Below are 23,934 nucleotides of genomic sequence, written 5' to 3' on the forward strand. Positions count from 1 at the left end.
GGGTAATGACTGGCTGGATCTGCTGATCTGTTGACAATGAGGGTTTTGCCTGTAATTTTCTGGATTACACTGGAATTCATAAAAACAAACCAGACACTTTGGGACAGTTTTCAGATTCTCACAATGGAAAAATCACCTTTACAACAAGAAACAACTGAATTTTTATAACTTTGATCTTCATGCTACCACAGTCTTTTTGCTCATGGTAATTCTGCTGGTGTGCAAGCATTATAACTACAAGTGGGTGAGTAAAAAAAAAACAGGTCACAAGTCAAAAAAGGACAAATAATAATAGCAAACATTACTCACACAGGTGTAAATAGATAAATGTTCATACTGAAAGAACATGTCACTCAGGGAAACAATGTGGCTCGTTTATGTGTTTTTAATAGTTTTGTCCAACAGTGGAGTTCAGTAGCACAGAGGGATCAGCTGTAACAGGCTGATTCATTCTCATGTCATTAAATAAAATTTTTTTTGTTTTTGTCAATTCATGGGATTTTTTTGACAGTATGAAGAAAAACAGAATATCAGCAGGCATATCTTTGAACAGTATTCTGATGTATTAAGTTAAGAAATTAGACATTCACTGTGAAAATTGTTGCTTTCAGCCTCTTTTTGACAGTGTCATTTTCTTGTACGACCACTAGGTGCTGTCAAAGTCAGATGATGTCAAGTCCTCACATGTTAAATATGGTGCATGTGGCCCTTTTATCTTTTGCAATTGTTTAATATGTAAAGATGTTGTAATAAAATTACACTCAGCTGAGAGCTCTGATTATATGAGCTGTCAATGTATATCTGACTGCATAAAGAGAATAAAGATGCTTCCACCCTCCTACCGGATTTTTGCTGCAGATGTTCTTTTTATTAATGTGGTTTTATGTCGGGTAAAGCTTAAAGTATGTATGTATCTGTCGACCCTTGTATCTCAGGTGCGTCTCTACATGGACTGTGAGGAATACCACAGAGTGGCCTTCACCAGGAGTCCTCAGCCTCTGACCTTTGAGGCCAGCTCGGGGATCTTCGTAGGAAACGCTGGGGGTACAGGCCTGGCGAGGTTTGTGGTGAGTCGGGGTGCGACTTGGGAGTGTTTGTTTATGAACGTGCACAAGCCAAGCTAATGCCACCCATAATGTCTTGCAATATAAGTATTTAACACCACAATTTCCTCACTCTGTGTCTTTGCATTGCGTCATCATCCCTGGACTCAGATGTATTGGATCAATGAGTTGAGAAGGGACGCTGACTCAGCTGTTTGCTGCAGAGACAGACGTGGCATTCGGGCAGTTTTCCTATTTAACATCAGAGACATGAACACAATCGTCTCTGTTGGCAGCTTTATGACACCACAGGAGACAAGGAATGAATGACCACGTGTTTATGAGCACTGCCTTATCCTGTGGGACCTCATAAATGACAAACTGTGTGTGATTTACATTTCTGGAAGCTAGCCGATAGTCTCATCTTGAATGACTTATGCTGTGAGCGCAATGTCCAATTTGGCAATTAAAAGAACTAGAATCAAACAATAGCAAGGACACGAGGGTGGAGGTTCCAATCCCATGCATCTGCTGTTAAAATATCCCTGTTTGGTTATAATGAGGAGTGTGTGAGCGCTGAGGAATCAGATCCAAGAGAAGAAGTAGTAACACATGCAATGCTGTGCTCTGCTCTCAGTGCTCTTGTAAAAGAAAATTAAGCAGTAAATGCTCCAGCACTTTCCTCCCAATCAACTATGATTTTCTGTGCTGTGCTGGTCCCACTGTGGTCAGGATGAGGGATGATGAGAGGAAAACAGTTCAGTGTAAAGGGAATATCATTCAATTATGAGCTATCTGTAGGATTTAGCAAGTACAGCCAAGCAATTGCTAAGCTTTCAATGTTATCAAGATGTTAAATCTGAAACTTGTCTAAAATATCATGAAATTATTAACTTTTAATAAGAGAAGAGTTTACTACAGAATAAATCATTCCATAGCCAGTGGCTAAATTAGAAAAATGCATGAACAAAAACCAGGCCTCTTCTGCATTTCAACCTTTTGTCCTCTTCTCCTCCTCCTGATTCGCTCTTATGTAAGCTCATGTGACGGGAAAAACTACTAGATGTTTTGTTTCCAGGACAGTGGAAAGAAAGTCTTATCGCCAAGCAGCTTTTCTCTCACTAACATTTTATTAGTGAAATTTGAGGCGAGTTTCAAAGAAATGTAACGAGCCAGGCAGGCGTAGCGTTTGCTTATTCAGGAGTTTTTGGTCTCAGAGGGGAGTCAGTTTTGTTCTGGAACAAATCAAATAGGTTTCTACTACCTACTTTGGTTTAAAAGCAGCTCTGAAATAGGTATTTACTTTGTGAGGAGCATGAGTTTCATTTGAGCCAAGAAAAAAAAACCCTCTAAGATATTCTACATCTTAGTTTACTTCATCCTGTAGAGCAAAAGTGACCACACAAGTAATGTTTTAATTTTCTCAAAAGGTTGATATCTTGAACTCATTTGTTTTGACAGACTTGACAAAGGCTGACTTGGTGGGGAAGCAGGGTCACTGAACTGACAACAGAGACACAGGAAGAACCAGGAAGTTGTTTTTCCTCATAGTAATGCAATTCAATTTAGTGCCACTTGAAATAAGATAAAAGTATTATTTTTATCCCATGACTCTTAGCTGCTGGCTTTCTGCCAAAGCATCATGGGAACAAAACACTTTTTTGTTACATCTTTGCTATAACACAAATGTATTTGAAATGAAACCTCTATTTTTTCTAAGTGCCAGAAGCTAATCCCTCATATTAAGTACCCACTAACAGCAGAAACCCCTGTATATTCTGGGAGATGAAGTACCTATACTAAAGTCATCAGTGCTACAAACTTTCCTTAAACTCCTTTCCTAGTGCCAGAGCAATGAAAAATAGTCTAAAACGTGAAATCCCAAGTTGGATTGTTCCAGTTTGATGTTGATCTGATCAAAGTTGTGCTTCAGAAAATTAATTATTGTCGTATTTATCTGATGTGACGAGGCCTATTACCTGCAACAGCTGTACGTGGGCAGATCTTAGTGACTGAAGTGTCCTGCTCTCAGACCAAGGAGCCACTCTCATGCTAAATTGCTCAGTTGTTAAGTTAGGACTGCTTTTTGGATGCCTAATATTAGAAAATAACAGATGAAGTTGAGTTGAAAAAAGCGAGGATGCTAAGGCTCCAGCAGCTGCTCTTCATTTAAGAACTATTTTAAGTGGACGTCATTCTTAAGAAGCACCAAAAACTGCAATGTCCCAGGTCTAATACCAGTTGTGGACTTATTTTGGTAGTCATACCCATCCTCTCCCCTTGTTTCCTGTCTGCCTCTTCTCTGTCAACTGTCCAGTGAAGGCCACAATGCCAAAAAGATTATGTCATAAATCAGGGCACACCAATCGTGATTGATGAAGAGCTGTAAACCTCCAGTAAGGCCGTCATCCCTCCTCCCACTGAGCTCCATCTCTTTCACTACTCCCTTCCCTCAGACAAAGAGGACTAGTAGTGACTATGGGTTTCCAGCTGTTCAGTGTTTGAACTGGCAGCTCTGTCAGATCCTTCACCTCCACCTGGGGAGAGCAGCAGCAGCAGCTCTCTGCAGCAGGACGCTCACACACATGCAAAAGCAAATATGCAAAAATATCTTCTGCCACACTGACTTATTCACTCATATTTTGTTTTCCTTAGTTTCACGCCCCATGTTGGGTGCTGGAAAATGTTTGTGTGGCTGGCACAAGCTCTACGTCAGAGAGAGTGTGTATGAGTGCACAATCCTTTTTATGAGTCTTCTGGTTCTCCCTGAGCAACTGAATGTTTTTCTTGTTCATCATGTCCAAAAAAATACACTCTCCCAGCCAAGTATGCTCTTGATCAAATTTGTATCCCATTTGTGTGTGTGTGTTTTGTGTGTGTGCTGAGAATTTCATGAAGCATGCTTTGCTACAGTTTAAAGCAACATTTTTGTCACAAGGGTGGGTTTATTTCACAAGAGGTGGAAATGTTTTAAAAGATGCAGAATTTGATTAAGAATTTTGTCTAGATCTCAATGTTTTTCCAGATTCTAGCATAAAATATAATGAACACTGTTTATAATGAGGTCTTACAGTAGTTATGAATCCACAAGTCATGGTACATGTTGCTCTAATTAAATTAACTAGAGACACCTTGTGGCAAAAAGAGGCTACTCAGTATATATGATGTTATATTTGAAATCAGTTAAACGCATCTTGACCCTGGACACAGTGGTGATGGCATTCAGAGGTCACACACACACACACACACACACACACACACACACACACACACACCTGGCCACTAGCAGCCAGAGTGACCTGCTCTCTGTTGCTTTGGCAACAACACTTTTCCTCAACATGGTGACTGCCAGTAACTGCAGACACAGAGCAGTACCATGCAAGTACTTAACCTTTCTCTTAGCCATCCCTCACTTGTGAGAACTCCTGAATACCAGTCTGTGGACAATACCCAGACCACATCATATACACAAACAGTCTTCTTTCAAATCAAAGCTGTGATAGAACATCAAATACAAGCTGATATGTTAGAACCTAAGTGAGGAACACAGCCTCCTAAGAGGTTAGATACTTGCCTCTGGCTCTATATCTTGTACATTTCCAGTTAAGATTTGAGAAAACATCAGTTACTGTTGCACAGTTTGAACACAGAGAAGGCAACTGAAGCTTGTACAATACACAGACAAAGAAGTGTATGACCTTCTATTGAATCTGCCAATGGCAACAATTGTCTGTATGTCTACATGATATGTTGTTATAAACATAATTATCAGCATTAGATTTTCACATTATGTTTAAAAACTTAATCATTGTTTATTTTGTTAAAAACCCTTTTGGTGCCTGTGTTCGCTAGCACATGCTAATTGATGTTCAGTGTCAAAGTGACTTCCTTTTAGAACAAAGGGTCAGTTATAATATCCTCAGAGATGGGTTCAAAGGCAGACCTCACCCAGTCCATGATCATTTCTGTTCCAGCATAAAGGTCACTGAACTCAGACCAGTCTGGCTGAACCCCAAAGCCAGCAGTATGGCTCCAGATAATCAGGAAACATGGCTTGCTGTGTACATTCTCTCACGTCCAGAGCTGAGAGGCTCTGGTAAACCCTGTGACAGTTTTATCATCATTGTTAAACGTGTTCAGCAAATGGGGCAGCCGTTATAAATCCTCACATCTGGCAGCCCAAACTTTCTGACTGGTAGAAGATGGTGGTATGACCGTAAAGATTCGACAACCTCTTTCATGTTTTGGTCATTTCTGAGGATATTGTATTGACTTAAATTCATCCTCTATGGGCTTACCCCAACCTTAACTAAAGCCTAAATCTAATCTTAACCAAAAATCAAGTCCTGAGCCTTCAAAAATGGTTTGCTTTTTTAGGACTAGCTTTATGTCCCTAGATGGTGCCTGAGTCCCCACTATGTCAGTGTTTGTACAGGTTTTTGCCCCCACAATGTGATTACACTGTCTAGTGTAAGCAGCCACTCCTTTTATCTTGGAGATGCTGTATAAACTGCAGAGGATCTGTCGACTCTACTTGTGTGTCCACTCATGTACGTCCACGTGTCGAGAGTTTCAGAGAGATTCAAGCAAGTTTGAATTCAGTCATCTATGTTATAGACATAGCCATGTTTGTGTGACAGTGAGCAAGCATTTTAGCATTCAACCATACATGTGTCACTCAAACAGCTTGGTGCTAACAATCTACCCACTGACTTCAAGTGTTTATATTCCTATAATTACAAAGTTTTACACACTGACCATCTAATCATTTATCCACCTTTCTGTGGCACAACTTAAGGGGGAATTCACAAACTGAATTTGTTTAAAAAAGGGGAAAAGGTTGTGTGGCGCATTCTGTTTGTTTCAGATGTGTTGTTTACTGCACAAACACATGTGTCTCATTTCGTTGCCATCCCAACTCATATCCACCCATTCTCTCTCATACTCTATTCTTTCCTTTCCTCTCTCTGTCTCACTCGCTCACCTCCGTTGAAGTTTTCACAGGCCGTGCTTCATTCCATTAAAAACAGGTGTTTGTCCTCTGGCCTGAAGTCAATATGAATAAACTTGGCTGAAATTGCCTTTGTGAGTTTTTACTGATCTAATAAACAGGACAGGCCCACACTTGTGTGTGTGTGTGTGTGTGTGTGTGTGTATATATATATATATATATATATATATATATATATATATATATATATATATATATATATATATATATATATATATATATATATATATATATATCTCATCAGAAAAGCAACACCATGAACAGGAGGTCGGAATTCATTCAGTTACCGTTTCATTGTTGGGTGACCTCTAGCATCCACTCATTAATCTTAGCCAGTTGAAGCACTGATGTCTGTGTAGTGATTGTAATCACTGGTAAACGGCTGCAGTGTTAAAGTGTCACAGTCTTAACACACAGGTCCCTTGCTGACCCACTGACATGATGTGTAGCAGCTGTTTCTGCCTCAGAAATGGGCCAATCAAGGTTTTTGTTGCTCAGCATGAAATCAAAAATCTGCATCTATGATGCATAGTGAATGACAGTAATGATTATGGATGGATGTGTTTACATATAAAGCCTTAAAATGTTTGGCTTTGACACAAAACCTGGAACACAGTTACTGTAAAACCTCTTATTCTGGCCAATAGTGAAAGTGCTGATGATATTTGACAGCTCAATTATTTCAAATGTATTTAGCATCTGCATTTCATGCATATTCAAATTATAGGCTGGTGCTTTTTAGGTTGATGTGAATTGTTTTTGGAGCACAGACAGCTTTGACAACCACGAGACACCTGTTCTCGTTCTCTTAGATGTTTGTGGTAGTGTGTGAATATTTGTGTGAGTGTGTGTGGAGTAATGTGCGGGGTAATGAGGGATGGAGGAATAGATAAGCTGTCATGCAGACAGACAGAGGCAGTATGCTGGTGTGTGTGGGAATTGTACGCTAAGCTTCTATAAAATTTAATGACACAGAATGAAGTAAATTACCACGCAGCAAAACACAGATTCTTCTCTCTCTCTCTCTCTCTCTCTCTCTCTCTCTCTCTCTCTCTCTCTCTCTCTCTCTCTCTCTCTCTCTCTCTCTCTCTCTCTCTCTCTCTCTCTCTCTCTCTCTCTCTCTCTCTCTCTCTCTCTCTCTCTCTCTCTCTCTCTCTCTCTCTCTCTCTCTCTCTCTCTCTCTCCAGGGCTCCATCCAGCAGCTGGTGTTGAAGTCAGATCCCACGGCTCCAGATGACCAGTGTGAGGAGGACGATCCTTATGTGAGTGTGCACGAAAAAACACACACACACTCACTCACTCGCACACCCAAACACTGAGTCTGACAGGGGCTCTTCACCTCTGCAGTCCAAACCTGGAATTATTGCTCCCTCTACTGATGAAGACAGTGCACTGCAATAAACTATATGACCAAATAAGGTGGACAAGCCTTGGTCCTGTTTATTCCACTGAAAGGAAATCATAACTCTACAGTCATAGTTTGCTTCCAGCAGTTTCAGGAAGACCTCTCCCTATTTTAACTTTATTGGTTTGGCCTCCCACCTTCAGGATGTGAAACAATTAGTCGTCTATAGTCATATTTAGATTAGTGTGATGATGAATGTGAGGGATGGATTAAGATATTATGTTATGGAGAATTTCATCCAACCAGTTAAACCTCGCCAAGAATTTCTCATTAACTGATTTCTGCTCCTTTCATCTATTTCCCAAAGGTATTGAAGTTTCAAGTCTTACAGTGTGTTTTTAATTCAATATCCTACCTTTTGTCTTACTCAGGTTCCCTATAATTAAAGTACAGCAGTGTCCTGGTGATCTTCATTATTATTATTATTGTTATTATTATTGTTATTATTATCAAGGTTTGAAATAGTAAACTGGATTACCTAGAGCATTAGTTGCATCTGACATCAGTGTTTGAATCTAGTTGAAACAATCAGTGTCTTGACAGAAACTCTGGGAAGCAAACTCTGAGTATCCAAGTATTTTATTTATATTTGGCCTGTTTCCTGATGCAGTTGTTTCCTCCCACAGCTTGAGGTCAGATGCCACTCGTCCATTGAAGAGCATTTAATCATGTCTGTGTTTCTCTGTTTATCTTCTGACCCCCTCTTTCCCTGCTCTCATCTCTCTACAGGCCTCTGGATATGGGAGTGGTGATGATGCTTATGAAGACACTGCAGAACCAGACGAAGTGAAGAAGGTTGTGGAGGAGCGGGAGTATACCATGGTGTGTGTGTACACACACACACACACACACACACACACACACACACACACACACACACACACACACACACACACACACACACACACACACACTCCCTCTGTGCTTCTGGTTTAGCTGCTCTGGACTTGGACCAAAGAAAACAGCTCTTATCCTTTTAGGCCTGGTGGAGACTGGAACACGGTGATATGTGCGGCTCGCTGCCATCATCTGTGCTCTCTGAAAGGAAGAGGGAAAATATAACAGTGTGGAGAGACTGGGGTGAAAAAAGAGCTACGTTATTTCACTTAAGGATAAATGTAGTTACTCAGCCAACTTTCACAAGAAAATGGTCGACACGGCATTGTGTTGTTTTCCAAATTTAAAACCAGCTTTTCTTCATCAGACTGTTTGTTTCTCAGATCCACCTTCAGTGGATGATCCTGCTGACTGTGTCTCAACAGCAGTAACTGGCAGAAGACAGATTAAAAACCCACGTGTCTGTTTACAATATGTAGTCCTAAAATGGAGCTAAGATGTTAGTTCAGAAAATGCTAACATCAGCAATAAAACAGATTTAACAGGGAGTTAAACTATGACCGACCAAAATCAAAGTACAGTGCCTTATCTTCCTAACTTAAATAAACAGGGGGAAACAAGATGGACAAAAACAGCTCTGCCAAGAGATAATACCATCAGCTTGACAGAGTAGAGACCTCACACACTACAATATTAACCAATATGAACCAGAAGCGAATGTGTGGCTTGTTGGGAGGAGAAGCTCCGCCGCCATCTTGGCTCGTTATATTGTCGACTGTCATCTGGTGGAAGCCAATCACCTGCAGGAGCTGCCAGTCCCCAGAAAAATCACCACTTCTGCTAAAAACCACCTGTTTGCATGTGTGTTGTTTCTCTTACACACACTCACCTATCACAGTTTACGCCTCCTCATTCATAAACTAGAGCAGACAACAGAACACAAAATGTGGTCATACGTAGAGCACAGTCGTAACCCTGCACACAGATCACTGACATAGCTGCTTATTTGCAGTAATTGTTCTCAGGTTTAACTGAACATAGTTAAAGTCTTTATTTTCTGCTCCTTTACAGCTCCAATTTTTTTTTCTCTTCTGGCAAACTTTCCTCGTACACATTCACACTATCGGCATGATGTCAGCCTCAGTGGTCACAGACCGTTTCAGTGCCAAGCTTAAGGGCACACGTCAGAGGGAGTGAGAGAGACTTGGCTCAGTTTCTCCTCCTCATGAAATACTTTTACTCTGACTTCACTGGCACTTGCCGGAGCACCTCACTGACTTTCAGTTCTTTGTCACTGAGATTTGAAAGTATGGAATCACGAGGTGTTTTCCAGATGTCTGACAGCTCTTATCCAGCCAGGTCTTATCCCACAGCCACACCACGACTGTCAGTAGATGGATGAAAAATACTTGTGAGGAAAGAAAATCATTGTCAGTCATTTCCATTGCTCATTTATAAACAGACAGCAGCTTTTTCTGGGACATGAGGTCAAGGCGCTCTGTCATCACTGCATATCTTGTAAAAATAATGCAGAATTAATGTTGATATAGCGCAGCGCTGTGAGACAGCCTGGTGCAATGTGAGGAATGTTTCAGCCTGACACTGAGGGTTGGATCTAGTCTGAGAGAAAACATTTCCTACCATCTGTGGCAAACACTCATGCTGCTCTAACTTTTTTTTTGTATTCTGAGAAATGGTTTTCATTTGATTATAACAGAAAATAAAAATTCTCTTTATGAATAAAACAGGAAGCGTAAAGCTGGAGTAACTGACTGTATACAGTGAGACTAGTCTCATGGTTGGAGGATGATAAAACTGAGCAAGAATTGTTTCCCCACATTATGTTTTACAGCCCTTCCCAGAGCTAGACGCCACTTATAGCACCCCGGTCCGAGCCCCGCCCACTGAGATGTCAACAGGCAGTGATGATGAGGATGATGACGACATGGAGGAGACTTCTGGACAGGAGGAGGAGATGACCACAGTTAGAGGTAGGACCATATTCATTTAGAGTAATCTGTCTCTGTAGGTAACACAAACATGTACTGCTCAGACAGCGATGATGGAGCAGCACACATACAAGCCTGCATTTCCTGTCTTGTATTTTTCAAATTAGCCAGCAGATGGTGCTGCAACCTTCATTTTCCCACCTTTCCATTTTTGCCCTAAACTAAGGGGAAGTCAGACCAGACTATATACTTCTAATAATCATCATAAAGTACAGACATCCTTTGTTTAAACTTGGACTGGTTAATATCTAATTAATTGCACTGTGTCTCTGTCCCAGTACGATCACACCAGGTGACCACTCCAGCCTCCATACTGGACTCTGTAAGTAGTTTTCTCAGTAAAATGGTTTTGTGACAGATGCTGTTTTTTTTAGCTCATTATACTGAGGTTTCACTAAGACAATAATTCTGTGGTTAAAACTCTGAAATGAATGAAAAAATAAATCAGTCACTGAAGCTTCCTAATGATCAGTCCCTCCAGGTGTCTCCGGGGCAGAAAGGGGAGCGAGGGGAGCCAGGTCCGGCCGGTCCCCCAGGCCCCCCTGGCCCTCCGGGACGAGCCTCAGGAGGAGGAGAGGGAGGGGAGCCGGGACCACGTGGTCCACAAGGCTCACAGGGACCTACAGGCGTACCTGGAGCTCCTGGGAAAGATGGACAGCCTGTGAGTTTTATGTGCTTATTATTATTATTATTATTATTATTATTATTTATTTATTTTTATTTATTTGTTTGCTTAATTTCCTGACATTCAAAATATTCTGTTTTTAAATGTAGCTTTTTTCTATTCAGAGCTCTGTCTGTTGCTTATGTCAGTTCTACAGGTTAAAGATAAGATAGTAAATGGTTTTCTACTTTTGTCTTTTCTCCAGGGAAGCAAAGGTGAAAGTGGTTTGCCGGTAAGTGACATCTTTCCACTCTGGTAGATTTATAGCTTCCTTCTTGTAGATCTCTTCTTGTAGATCTCTGTCTTTTTTTTAGTGTGTAGGGAAAACTGATTCAGGACCCATGCTGTGTTACATGACCTGATATGTGATGTGGCATTGTCTTTGTTGAATTGAGCACTGCTGTGATTGTCTTTTTCCCAGGGGGCTACTGGGATTCCAGGATTTCCAGGACTTCAGGGCGAGCCTGGTCCAAAGGGAGACAAGGTAGACAGAACCCCACTTTTAATACCATAACACCTGGAAATGAATATGGTCAGGGTGTAAATACTGTTATATTTAGACACATCCCTACATGTGGATCATCACAGACTAATAGACTGAGCCAAAGAATAAATAAGTAATAATTTAAACTACTGAAAACACAAATGAATACATAAATATCTCCTGGTTTCTTCCTCAGGGTGATCCTGGTGTTGGATTACCAGGTCCTCCAGGGCCTCCTGGACCTCCAGGTCGACCTAGCAAGTCCTCCATGTTCCTGGTAGGTTGTTCAACTTTGTTTTCACTCTCCTGGTTTTAGCATAACCTGGTGTTCTGTAGTCATTAATGACAGTTAACAGTTGAGTCTGACCACAAGCTAAAGTCCAGTAATTTTAGAGATTTTAAAATAAATTCAGATTCTTTTTTTATTTTAGCTGCGAGTTTCATGCTGAGTCATACTGTGTTTTTTTTAGTTAATAACATTTGATTCTATCCATCAGTTAGTTCATTTGTCAACCAGATACTCTCATCACTCTGTTGTTGATCTGGTTTGTTGGGTGGCATCAAGGTGTCACACCAGATGCTTTACTGGAGTTTGAATTCAAATGCACACTGTATCTGTTTCATCTGTTGGATAATCCAGCTGTCTTTCATTTATAATAGAGGAGATTAATCCCAAATAACTGAATCCTTCAAGGTTCGTTCATCAACAAACTCAGTGTATCCAGTGATTGCTACAATTGTGTTGTGTTGCATCTGTCATTTCATGTCCATATTACCAGTGTTGTGTATTCATGATGTGAAATGACTGATACCTGTACTGATGATTAATGTTTTTATGGTGACACATTTAGGCTTTAGAAGTGATACTTAATGAATCTCTGTGAACAGAATGAGCCCTGAATGAAATATGAGGGATTTAGATGTGAAACACTTGATGGTCATTGATCAGTTCATTAGCAGTGACTGGCTTGTTGACTAATTAATCATATGACATGTATTCATCAGGAGGGGTCAGGATTTGAAGACTTTGACAGTGATGCAGAAATTATTAGGGTGAGTGACTGACTGTCGTCTTCAGTCCTGTGACACCTGGGTCAGTTTGACCTTGATGTTGCTGCTGCACTCTTTATTCTTCTTTCTCATCATTGCACAGACACTAGAAAAAAAATGTGTGTGTGACTAAGATGTATTGTCTTGCTTCATCAGGGCCCTCCAGGGCCTCCTGGCCCCCCGGGACAGCCAGGGCCTCCAGGAACCCCATCTGAGGGTGTGTTGCCTGGACAACCTGGGGCCCCTGGAAAAGATGGGAAGGATGGAGAGAAGGGTGAACCTGGACTCCCTGTAAGTTCACCATTCTTTGCTCCCTTTCTTTCCTCATTTTTCATTTACAGCTCATGAGTAAGAAAAATCAAAGTATCAAAATATCACACACAGTCGTTAAAAATGAAAAGAGACAAAGGAAAAGCAAGAGAAAGCAGTGATTTGTAGATAAAGCGCTCTGAAGGTATTGAAGGTTTGAAGTTCGTCTTTAACATCAAGTTTGACTGAGGCCTTTCAAGTCTTCACAACACCTGCCCTGCTGACCTGGCTTCTGTTTTCAGGTGATTGAGGAGTGGTTTAGTGGCTCTGGGTCTGGGTCTGGGTCTGGGTCTGGGCCTGATTCTGGTTCAGGGTCCGGTCAGGTATTAACATTTGGTCCCATCAAATCTATGGGGCTGAAAAGACAGTATTTCCCCCAACTTCAGAACCTGATCTCAGCTGTAGCATCTGTTGGGGGAAATGTGTCTTTTGTCTTTAAAATTTTAGAGGCTTTTACTAACAATGTGAATGGGCTGCTCACAGGTTTTCAATATTTACTACAAAACATAAAAAGCTCATTCTAACTAGTTTACCCCTGATAACTTGCACATAGCATCACTTTTGTTCAAAACAATTACTCAACCCATGCTAATTAAGTAATAAACATACATATTGTTTCCTTCTTAAATTCAGACATGTAACTACGGTCTTGTCATTCTTGCAGGGAGTGGATGGAAAAGATGGTGATGCAGGGCCTGCTGGGGAGAAAGGAGATAAGGTGAGGCTGATAATCATCAGATTATAGTCTAACTAAGAAATAAAAGGTACAAATCTGTAACTGAAGTTCTGTTGTTACTGTGCTATTGAAACATCTGAGCTGTTGCCTCTCGTGTGAATGCCCAGCACTCCAGCCTTCATCTGGCTCCTGCTTGTGTGATTTCCAACACGCTGTGTTTTGTATCATTTGATTTCCCTTGAGCAGGGCTCTCACTGCTCTCTTAGCAAAGACAATTACACACAAACTAAATAACCACCCAACACAAACAGCCCAGTTCTTAATGAGGTGACCCTGTGGACTAGTAAAGCTAAGGGCCTCGAGTGTAAACAAGTCTGTGTTGCAGTAGCTGCTTTTTGTGAAGCTATGCTCGCTCTCTTGTCGTCGCTGGAGTTGATGTTATTTGATTATGTTTTATGTGTTAACAGGGAGAGCCTGGTGTTAGCGGGCAGCCAGGACCAAAGGTACGATCTGCAGTGAAACACTATTACTGACATTAGCAGCTGTAATTATACCAGGCTTTGGTATTTATACAGCACATTACAGTTTGTATTTACAGGATGCATTTACACTATCTGTTTAACTTTCAGCAGCCACAGTATATCGTTTTGTAGGTGGCTTCATCAACATTTTGAATTTGTCATCTGTCCTCCAGGGAGATCAGGGCCCTCCAGGGTTCCCAGGCCTTCCAGGGTCAGAGGGTCCAGAAGGGCAGCCCGGCCCAAGGGGTCCACCTGGCCTCCCTGGGCCCCCAGGACCCCCTGGAAGAAGTTTCACCTTGGACTTTGAGGTAAAGCCTGTTTCACTACTTCATGTCTGGGCTGCTCGTAATTCAACTGACAGCAGTGTGATTGGAATCATAATGAGCCAACTTCACGGTTGCTACGAGGAATCAGAGCTTGTTGGTTGTTTGTGTTTGGTCTCTGTAAACAGAGAATGACCCTTGCACTGATTTTTAGCATCATATCTGCACAGTGTCCCACCTCCTCATATCTGCATGGAATCCACACAGAATCAGTGCTTTGATTTCATAAATCAACAGTTTGAAATGTGTGAGGCACAAATGTTCAGTTATTACTTGCTTTGCTGTTTCAAACAAATCTGCAATTGTCGGCTCAGATCGTTGCCTCTTCTTTTTGCAGGACTTGGAAGGATCTGCGATGCAGAGTGGTTTTGGCACTGCGCTCTCCAGAGGTCCACAGGTACAACTGCAACGAGTGTGTCACCATGACAACACAACCATGACAGCAATAATATTTTCTTTTTATGTTTGTTTTCATGTAGTCAGTCATTATATCATTGTCAGCTAGTTTCAGATATTCAACTATACTCCTGTTTTCCACAGGGTCCTCCAGGACTTCCTGGAATTCCAGGACCCAAGGTAAGGCATTTGTGTATGTGTGTGCACCTATGAGCAAGGCTTTCTGTCAGGGTTAAGATTTGGTTTTAGGGTTAAGAATGGCATGAGTTGATTTGTTTTTCAGGTTCACATACAGAGAATGAACATGTCTCTTTGTTGTAGACATATATTTAATGATACAATTCAGGTAAGAGACAGTTATGAAATTATTGTAAACATGATTTTCCTTTCGTAGGGTAAAGATGGTGTAGATGGCTCTCCAGGAATGCCCGGACAGAAGGTGAGTCTGTCCCTCTGTTAGACTTTTAGAGATGGATCAGACAAACGTCTTACAAGTCTGTTTCCTTTAGGTCATAGTAAACAGTTGTTAAGTCTGACCCGTTCTCCTGATGTGATCTCCTACAGAATATAAACATCATAATACATATCATGAATCTTGTAATGAAGAGTTGCCTTTAGCAGTGATTGTACGGAGAGATGTCCACACATGGCGAAGACAAAAATCAAGTCACTTAGTCTTCATTTTTATTAATTAAATGTGAATCTTGGAAATGCACTTTACCAAGAGGAAAATGGAACAAACAGTTGTGTTGTATCAGTGAATATATGTAGTGTGGTGGATGATTCTCCATGATTTCTGCAGGGGGACCAGGGTCCTGCAGGACCACCAGGGTTTCCAGGAGAGGAGGGGCTAAATGGGGCAGAGGTCAGAGAATGGATCGACTGTTAAACACATGAATGGATTAATGATTTATCAAATTAAGCTTTTACAAATAGTTCAGACAAAATTGCTGCTGGCTCCAACTGTGTAAAGATAACAGAAGATAACTAGATGTTTAACTGGTAGTTTTTATTATCCTGTGTCATCTACAGGGAGCGAAGGGGGACAGAGGTGATCCAGGACAAAAGGTAAATCCATCAAAGAAGAGCTATATGAAGTGCACACACACTTGCACACTTCTGATATTTAGAGCATTATGTGTTGTTGTTTACTGAAATAATTGTTTTTCAGGGTGAGATGGGACGGGACGGGCTCAGTATTCCTGGCCCTCCAGGGCCACCTGGACCACCAGGACCCATCATCAACCTCCAGGATGTAAGTAGCACCTGACCACAGCCGGCAGTGTTAGCAGTACTGGTGCCTCGTTGACTGCACACTTTAATCACAACAGCGGAATTGAAAAACACACACTGTGTAACCAGAGTTGATTATATTGACAAAACTCTCCCGTCTCCTCTTTAGCTTCTGCTTAATGATACAGATGGTGCCTTCAACTTCTCAGGGATTTTTGAAGCTCAGGGACCTGCTGTGAGTATCAGACAAAAAACATTGTAGATCAAATCATCTTGATGTGATGACAACAAAAGATGTTTGTTTACAGTAGCTACAGTTGGTTCATATTTGCAGAGCATTACATGCTTGTGTTCTTGTTAATGCATTCAGCTGTCAGGTTTCCTGTTCCATACAATGAGAAGTACATGACACAAATGAGTACACAAGAGTGGATGTGACAGCGTGTAGAGAAAGTTATCTTAATGTTTAAATTTACTCAATGTTTGCAGGGACCCCAGGGTCCAAAGGGTGATATCGGGTTACCAGGTATTCAAGGACCTCCAGGACTGAAAGTAAGTGGGACGTGGGTGCATCTGTGTGATATCTATACAAACTGAACAAACATGATTTGTGCACTTATTTGTGTGTGTTGTCACAGTTTAAGGCAAGGTCATATTTCTGGACATGCAAATAGTTTTTCTCTGTCGACATAATCATTGTTGGTTTTTACTTGTGTGTACATGCAGGGTGAAAAGGGCGAGCCAGGATTTGTCCTTGCAGCAGATGGATCTATGATGTCAGGGCTGGCTGGTCCAGTTGGGCCCAGAGGAGTCAAGGTTATATCTTGTGTCACAGTTTCCACTTTCCAGAGCCAGATCAGTTTTAAACATTAAAATGTATGCATGCTCTGCAGGATTTGGATGTCAACATAAAGAGCAACCAACCATATTGAAAACCCTTTCAGCAGAACTGTACATGTCAGTGTAAATGTGTTTTTGTGTGTAGGGAGAAAGTGGTGTACCTGGATCCCCTGGAATTCCAGTAAGTATTGACTGCAAACATAATTTTCCAGGTTTTATAACACCATTAACTTTGGTTGTTTCTGCTGCTATGTACGAAGGATGCAGTGAATTCATTTAAGAAATGCAATCAGTCACTTTGTTTTGTTTCTAACAGGGACCTATAGGACCCCAAGGACCAAAAGGAGAATTTGGTTTTCCTGGAAGACCTGTAAGCACTATGAACTCAGCAGACATCACCAGTCTTACTGACAGGACATTCACGTTAACAGTCCTGATTTTCACAGAACAATTGTTTGTCTTCTACTGTGAAAACTACACCTGCTCTTTTTATAAGTTTTACATTTAATTAAATCACACACTGACTCAGTCAACAAACTACATAACCTCCTAAATTTGTCTGTGGGAATCCTTAAAGTTAAATTTAGTCTAACTTTCCATATAGTTGTTGTTGTAATTCAGATGCTTTTGGATAAAGTCTCTGTATGTGTGTAGGGTCGTCCAGGCTTGATGGGACCAAAAGGAGACAGAGGGGACTCTGTCCAGCTGCCGGTGAGTAAAGTTTGTCCATGTAAAATAATACAAAAGATACTGTTTGAGAGTCTGTAAATGAGCCATGTACAAATGTCTGTGACTTCTTTGTGCCAGTTTGTTGATGATATTACTTCTACTGCAGTATGAAGCTTTAAAGCACCTAGTTTTTGTCACTCTATAATTCAGATTGTCTTAAAAGCTCAGCTTTTTCTATTATGAATTTTTTTTTTTTTGTCTTCTTTTAAGGGACCTCCTGGCCCTCCTGGACCACCGGGCCGCCCAGGAATATTCAACTGCCCCAAAGGAGTAAGTGCACACACACACTCATTAATCCCCAGTTCACACTGTATTTGTTTCAACCATCACCTGTTTTTTGTATATGCTCACTGTCTTCTCTCCTCTCCTGGTTTCTGAAGACCGTGTTCCCCATCCCTCCCAGACCCCACTGCAAAATGGCTGTGAGTTTCTCTCTATACAACCCATGGATGTATTATAAGACCTGGGTCTTATAAAACATCCATCATACAACCATACGGATATTAGCTACTGTTTTTGTGTTATTCCCATTCAGGCCTCTTCACACCAACACTCTTTCACTCTTCATCTCCCCTGTTTTCCTCATGTGTGCAGATAAAGTGCATGTGTCTCTGTGTAACATTGTGTCACTCAGAACTACTCAGGGATTATTCTAACACATTCCTGCATGCTGCATGTCAAGTCTGGAAAGGTGAAGACTCAGTGCTATAAACACATTAAGGTATCCACAGACAATCCTCATTGGTCATTTGCATGTTGATTATAATATTAACACCACAGATTAAATGATCTAATAACTGAATGTAATCGGACTCTCTTTTTCTGAGTCATCCACTGCTGTTAATGTTCTTGCTCCTTTATTTCAGCTCAATCCCAATGGAAGCATTGCAATTGGTAGGTTGAGTTTTTTATGTTCACCATGAATTATGAAGCCTGAAATCTGTTGTAGCCATTTCTATCAAAATATTAATGACTCACAATATTCAGGATATTATTGCAAAAAAGTTACTTAGAAATACTTTCAACAAGCATATATATATTTATATTTACAATAAAGTCAGTTACTCAACAATTGACTCAGGGCGTTTTGTCTCCAAGGTAACTGTCAGACGGCACTAAAAGGAGACAAGGGAGAGAGAGGCGTTCCCGGGATACCAGCTCCACAGAGTGAGTCAGCACTCCAGGATTAGTAGCTCAAAACAAATCAAAGGTTGCCAATGTAAATGAAAATGTCTGATGACATAAAACAATGAAATAGTTTTAATAATCACAAAGAGAAAAGTAATCTTTAATAAAAAAGAAAAAAGGGGGTCTAAAAGGTGTGTTTTAAAGAGGGGAATTCTGTTTTGTATTTTCTGTGTTCTTTCCCAGTGTTGATTGTTATATTTAAAGAAATCACCCTGAACTAGTTTTAGAAAGTGTAATTGTATTAACTCCTTCCTCTGTTTCTTCCTCTCTTTCTCATTTCTAGACACATTTCTTCCCAGTAGAGGCTGGGTAAGTTTCAAAACAAGCTCTTTGTTTTGTTTTGGGAACATGCTGGTTTAATGTCATGAGACTCAAGTGTGTGTGTGTGTGTCTGTCTTTGCCTGCGTCTGTAAACACAGGGGGCCAGGGGCGACCAGGGTATGAAAGGGCAGAAGGGAGACAAGGGGGAGGCCGGTATGCCAGGGCTACCAGGTATCCCAGGGAGACAAGGACTGGTGGTGAGTCGGAGGTCCATGAATCACAACCGCATCGTCTTTCTGACAAAAAATTGACTAAGGCAGTTAGTAACATCTTCCTGACATGTTTCAGGGACCCAAAGGAGAGTCGGTGCTCGGCCCTCCAGGCCGCCCCGGGGTGCCAGGCTCCCCTGGTATCCCAGGCTATGGGAGACCAGGTCCTGTCGGTCCTCCTGGGCCACCAGGACCTCCAGGACCCCCTGGGTCACCCTCAAGATACGGCTCAGGTACAACTCACCAGTCACATATGTTCTTCATTTACAGCGTTACAAAATGAAATACTGTATGTTCATGTATCTGATGAGTCATGAGCTTGTATGAAAGGTACTGACATTTTTGTTATGGCAGCTCTGACCATCTCCGGCCCCCCTGGACCTCCTGGACCGCCTGGACCTCCGGGATCTTCGGGTAACGCAGCATTTGTAAGTTTATTTGTTTCTTCTGGCCACACACTGTCTGTATGTATATATATATATATATATATATATAGTTGTTACATCTGTATGCCAACTGTTGATGATTCCCTTCACGCCACATAGCCTCCCTCTGTAAATGTAACTGGACTTCTCTGTTTTGTTTGTAAGCTGAAAACATTTCCAACCCGTGAGAGCATGATGCAGCAAACCGTCAGAGACCCAGAGGGAACTCTGGCGTATGTCATGGCAACAGGAAGTCTTTTCCTCAAGGTTTCCCAGGGATGGAAAGAGATACAGGTACAGACTCGGTCTAGCTTTGTATATTTAGGTTAAATCACCCTGATATGCAATGCTAAACATCATTTTAAAACACCAAATGTGTCCATGAATGTCAGATTATTAAACATGCAGATTTCATTCCTTTATACCACGACCAGTTGTGTAACCTTTTATATGAAAAATGAAGCTGCAGCTTTCAGGAGGTAGCAACTTCCCTCCGAGCTGACACCTTTGTTTAAAGTGACATGCATGCAGGTCATGGCTGAAGTGATGCAGCAAATAAAATGGTATAACATCCGTTTAATTGGTTTTCTATTTCTTACTTGGAACTTGTCATGGTCAGCGAAGCACTGAGTGAGTTTCATGATCTGTGCTTGAAACCTGTCAAAATCCAGCCCCAGTTTAAAAATTCAGTGGACAGTGGAAAATGTGTCTTTTCAGGAAAAGAATCGTTTTAATGTGATTTTTGCGACTGACTTTGAATCATTGCTCCAACATCACTGCTGGTTACTGGAAACATTTTGTGAAGCCAAATATTCTCTGCATTCGAGAAGCTGATCAATGATTCATCAGCCAGTATAATTAATTTCCTCATATATTATTTATTGTAGCATCAAAAATACAATGTGTGCGTTTGATATATAATGTAACAGACCGGTTGGGTGATGACCTCAAATAACAACGTATGGAATCTATTTTACAGTCTTGATTCTTCTGTTTTGTCCTCACAGCTGGGCAGTATGATCTACCTCTCCAATAATATCATACCACAGGATGAGGTAGTTACTGATCATTTTAACAGCTTTTTAATCAATAAACAAAAGCTATGGTGGAATATTGTATGTGCCCTATTCATCCATGTAACATCTCTTTCCCCCTACTCATTTAGCCTCGAGTTGCATATCAGATAAGAGGAGACACAATGGAAAGAATAAGTTCAGTTAAAGAGAGGGTGAGTTTGAATCACACTTTATTATTTTAAGGTTTTCACAGTATGTGAATCATTATTTGACTCAAATATATTCCAAATGTGCTCACACTTTGTCATGATTATGGTAGATTATTTAGCTTTTTTGACAATGCACAATAAGTTGCTCCCTCTCCCTCCAGCTCAACCTGGTGGCCTTGAACCAGCCCCACTCAGGGGACATGATGGGACTCGACGTGGTTGACAGGATGTGTTACGAGCAGGCCAAGGCCATGGGTTTGGCTCCGAACTACCGAGCCTTCGTCTCATCCCACAGGCAAGACCTGGTCCATGTGGTCTACCCTGGTTTCCGCGAAAATCTGCCAGTGACCAACCTCAGGGTGAGTCTTCTCCCCTGCTGTTTCTTGCTGTTAAAACTTTTATCAGGCGTGCACCCCCCACAAACAGAAGGTTTCTGGTTGTATCTCACCATTACATGTCTTCTTTCAGGGAGATATTATGTTTAGGAACTGGCGTACAATCTTCAACGGCGATGAAGGTCCAATCAACTCCAGGATACCCATCTACTCCTTCGATGGGCGGGATGTTTTAGCTGACCCCTTCTGGTCAGTAAACTTGGTTGACTGCCTTCTTGTTTGTTTATTCTCCCTGTGTCTGTCATGTTTATATCACCTCTCCTTCATCTGTCAGGCCTCAGAAGAGCATCTGGCACGGCTCCAGCAGCAGGGGTTTCCGAGTGGTGGACAAACACTGCGAGATGTGGCGAGCGGACCACATGTCCGTCATGGGCCAGTCATCCAGCCTGACCTCAGGTCTGCTCCTGGGCCAGCAGACGCGAAGCTGTTCCAACGAGTACATCGTCCTTTGCATTGAGACCCACAAAACCTCTTAAAGCCCCTCCCACCCCTTCTCACCCCATACCACTCCACCAAAGAACCTGTCCCGGCCACCGTTAATGTTAAACACTCGGGGAAAAGATTTCTTTCTTCGAAAAGAACGTCATTTTCAGCACATTATTGGTGCTATGTGTAGCATTTTGTGGGTTTTAAAGCAGAGGACCACATTTAACACCCCACACATTTTTTTTGTCTTCTCTGAGTTCTCTCTGAGGAGTGAGAAGATTGTTAAGAGGCAGTAAGAAACTCTTGACAGCAAAGATATACTCTGAGAAGGTAAGCTAACATGAATTTGATGCAATGCTGTGGAAATGGAATCAGTTTGTGGATTGTTTGCAAAGCAAATTTTACGCCCTAAAGGAAATGTCCCTTTATGTTGTAAAGCAATGAGATAGATTTCCCATTAACTCCAACATTGTGGCACATAATGTAAAATACATAAATAATGTAAAATGCAAAATCTTCTTATCAATAGTTGTATTAATTCATGGCAATAACACAGTCCTCTCAAAGTAAATGTAGTAATGATGTATTAATGTTAAACTGATACATGCTGCAACTTTTAACCTTTTGTAAAAAAAAAAAAAAAAAAAAAGACTCAGTTGCAACAAGATACATTCATCATTTTACAAGAATCAAACAAACTAACACAAATGGCTTCACATAGTCCCCCAGGTGTGTTGAGGGTAAGACGTCTCTTTTACGATTGTCTTTTCATTCTTCAAAAGACTGAAAGTAGAGACTGAGGACACATGGGGCTGCAGGAATCTGCACCTGTCCTGAAACGTGGCAGTTTTTTTGTACAAAGGATAGATTTCCAAAGACTGTTGTGATGGAAGCGTAAAAGGCTACTTTCATTGTTTTGTTTACAAGTTGTCATAGAAGTTTAAAAAAAAAAAAAAATCATTTTTATGAATTTCAGGAGAAGTTTACTCAATATGTCAAAGGCCAGAACTTTCCACAACTTGCATTGTCCCTCCTCCAACAATGGGACGACGAGAAAACCAGTGTTGCCACCAAAGTAATTTTTGATGCACTGTATTTTGTTTTTAAAATATTTTTCAGTTCAACATTTTCATCCTTGAATGTGTTGTTTGTGTTGTAGCTTTTCATACACCTTGGTGATCTCACTCCTTAGCAGCTCTTTCTCTCAATAGGCTATTTAATTTAAATTCCATGATTTATTTATACCGTCACAGCACATAACATGAAATCAAATGATTAAATTTAAGAATGTAATTTATCGTTCATTGTTTGTAAAATGACTGTTTCTTCTCACTTTGCCTTTGTTTTTGTACAGTTTTTTTCTTAAGTTCATAGATTTCTGGACAATGAGGACAAGTAAAAAAAAAAAAATCCACCTAGTGTAGACATACCAATTGAAACAAGCTAAATATTTTCATGTTGAAAAAACAATACTCCATAAAGAAATTTCATCGGCAAAAGTGACAGCACATGTTTTTGTATAAATATTGGTGCATTGTTGAATAAAGGTTTTTCTTTTCATAACCTGTTCTTGTTTCATTCTCAATGCAGTGCGGAAAATAACTAACTATAAGTAACACCGTCAAATCTTTAATGAACAGAGAAGCAGTTATTTTATTTACTTTGTGCCCTCAATTCTTTAGCTTTTCATTGGTAATATTAAAGACCGAAGAATTTCAAAGTACTTCATGTGATCAGATCATGCATTAATTACAAATATTTAAATTTTTTGGCCAGAAAAAAGAGAGAGGATGCTTCACTGTAAATTAAAAGCTTTGAAAAAATGTAGAAATGTAAGTGAAACAAAGGGTTTTGAATGTTTGACATCCATATATCCATAAAAAAATGTTATTAGGGAGCTAGGAAATAATAAATATGCACTTTGTGCCATTTTAAAGCATGCGTGCATGCATTCAGGGGCTCAGTAAAATAGTCATGTTTTTGGACATGTTGGGAGTTCCTGCTTTGAGACAAACTGTTTTGCATGTCAGATGTAAACACTGAATTTTAGAAAACAAATTTCCCTATAGCTCAAAGAAATGAGGTTTTGACAAGTACCTATTTTTAACCATGTAATGAGGACAACTACTACTAATTGCAATTCGTTATTTATTTATTTATTCCATAGTTAAATTTAAGATCATCCATATGTTTAGGTTTTCTTGAAAATCCAAAA

At 40.7% G+C, this 23,934-nt stretch overlaps 1 protein-coding gene across 3 annotated transcripts in view; it reads left to right on the forward strand.

Moving 5' to 3' along the window:
- The window catches only part of LOC139625056 (collagen alpha-1(XVIII) chain-like), a 53,886-nt gene extending 30,604 nt beyond the window's left edge, over window positions 1-23,282 (forward strand). Inside the window, exons 5-45 of one of the 3 annotated variants that reach the window (XM_071484640.1) lie at window positions 936-1,067; window positions 7,242-7,316; window positions 8,189-8,281; window positions 10,149-10,287; window positions 10,584-10,627; window positions 10,778-10,966; window positions 11,175-11,201; window positions 11,391-11,453; window positions 11,650-11,730; window positions 12,459-12,506; window positions 12,660-12,794; window positions 13,477-13,530; window positions 13,956-13,991; window positions 14,183-14,317; window positions 14,670-14,729; window positions 14,873-14,908; window positions 15,123-15,167; window positions 15,531-15,593; window positions 15,761-15,796; window positions 15,900-15,983; window positions 16,131-16,196; window positions 16,451-16,513; window positions 16,688-16,777; window positions 16,947-16,982; window positions 17,118-17,171; window positions 17,456-17,512; window positions 17,741-17,800; window positions 17,911-17,952; window positions 18,165-18,251; window positions 18,397-18,424; window positions 18,629-18,697; window positions 19,002-19,027; window positions 19,138-19,236; window positions 19,328-19,481; window positions 19,603-19,676; window positions 19,839-19,967; window positions 20,681-20,728; window positions 20,839-20,901; window positions 21,060-21,257; window positions 21,367-21,482; window positions 21,568-23,282. In XM_071484640.1, coding sequence (XP_071340741.1) covers window positions 936-1,067; window positions 7,242-7,316; window positions 8,189-8,281; window positions 10,149-10,287; window positions 10,584-10,627; window positions 10,778-10,966; window positions 11,175-11,201; window positions 11,391-11,453; window positions 11,650-11,730; window positions 12,459-12,506; window positions 12,660-12,794; window positions 13,477-13,530; window positions 13,956-13,991; window positions 14,183-14,317; window positions 14,670-14,729; window positions 14,873-14,908; window positions 15,123-15,167; window positions 15,531-15,593; window positions 15,761-15,796; window positions 15,900-15,983; window positions 16,131-16,196; window positions 16,451-16,513; window positions 16,688-16,777; window positions 16,947-16,982; window positions 17,118-17,171; window positions 17,456-17,512; window positions 17,741-17,800; window positions 17,911-17,952; window positions 18,165-18,251; window positions 18,397-18,424; window positions 18,629-18,697; window positions 19,002-19,027; window positions 19,138-19,236; window positions 19,328-19,481; window positions 19,603-19,676; window positions 19,839-19,967; window positions 20,681-20,728; window positions 20,839-20,901; window positions 21,060-21,257; window positions 21,367-21,482; window positions 21,568-21,769 — 3,336 coding nt within the window. In that variant the 3' untranslated portion in view covers window positions 21,770-23,282. The remainder of the gene's footprint in view (window positions 1-935; window positions 1,068-7,241; window positions 7,317-8,188; window positions 8,282-10,148; window positions 10,288-10,583; window positions 10,628-10,777; window positions 10,967-11,174; window positions 11,202-11,390; window positions 11,454-11,649; window positions 11,731-12,458; window positions 12,507-12,659; window positions 12,795-13,476; window positions 13,531-13,955; window positions 13,992-14,182; window positions 14,318-14,669; window positions 14,730-14,872; window positions 14,909-15,122; window positions 15,168-15,530; window positions 15,594-15,760; window positions 15,797-15,899; window positions 15,984-16,130; window positions 16,197-16,450; window positions 16,514-16,687; window positions 16,778-16,946; window positions 16,983-17,117; window positions 17,172-17,455; window positions 17,513-17,740; window positions 17,801-17,910; window positions 17,953-18,164; window positions 18,252-18,396; window positions 18,425-18,628; window positions 18,698-19,001; window positions 19,028-19,137; window positions 19,237-19,327; window positions 19,482-19,602; window positions 19,677-19,838; window positions 19,968-20,680; window positions 20,729-20,838; window positions 20,902-21,059; window positions 21,258-21,366; window positions 21,483-21,567) is intronic. The other 2 variants (XM_071484641.1, XM_071484642.1) reach the window with 2 other exon arrangements.
- Window positions 23,283-23,934: the final 652 nt, after the last annotated feature.

The sequence above is a fragment of the Trachinotus anak genome, unplaced genomic scaffold (assembly GCF_046630095.1).
Source record: "Trachinotus anak isolate AG129_WGS33_773 ecotype Australia unplaced genomic scaffold, CSIRO_AGI_Tana_v1 ptg000009l, whole genome shotgun sequence".
Lineage (NCBI taxonomy): Eukaryota > Metazoa > Chordata > Actinopteri > Carangiformes > Carangidae > Trachinotus > Trachinotus anak.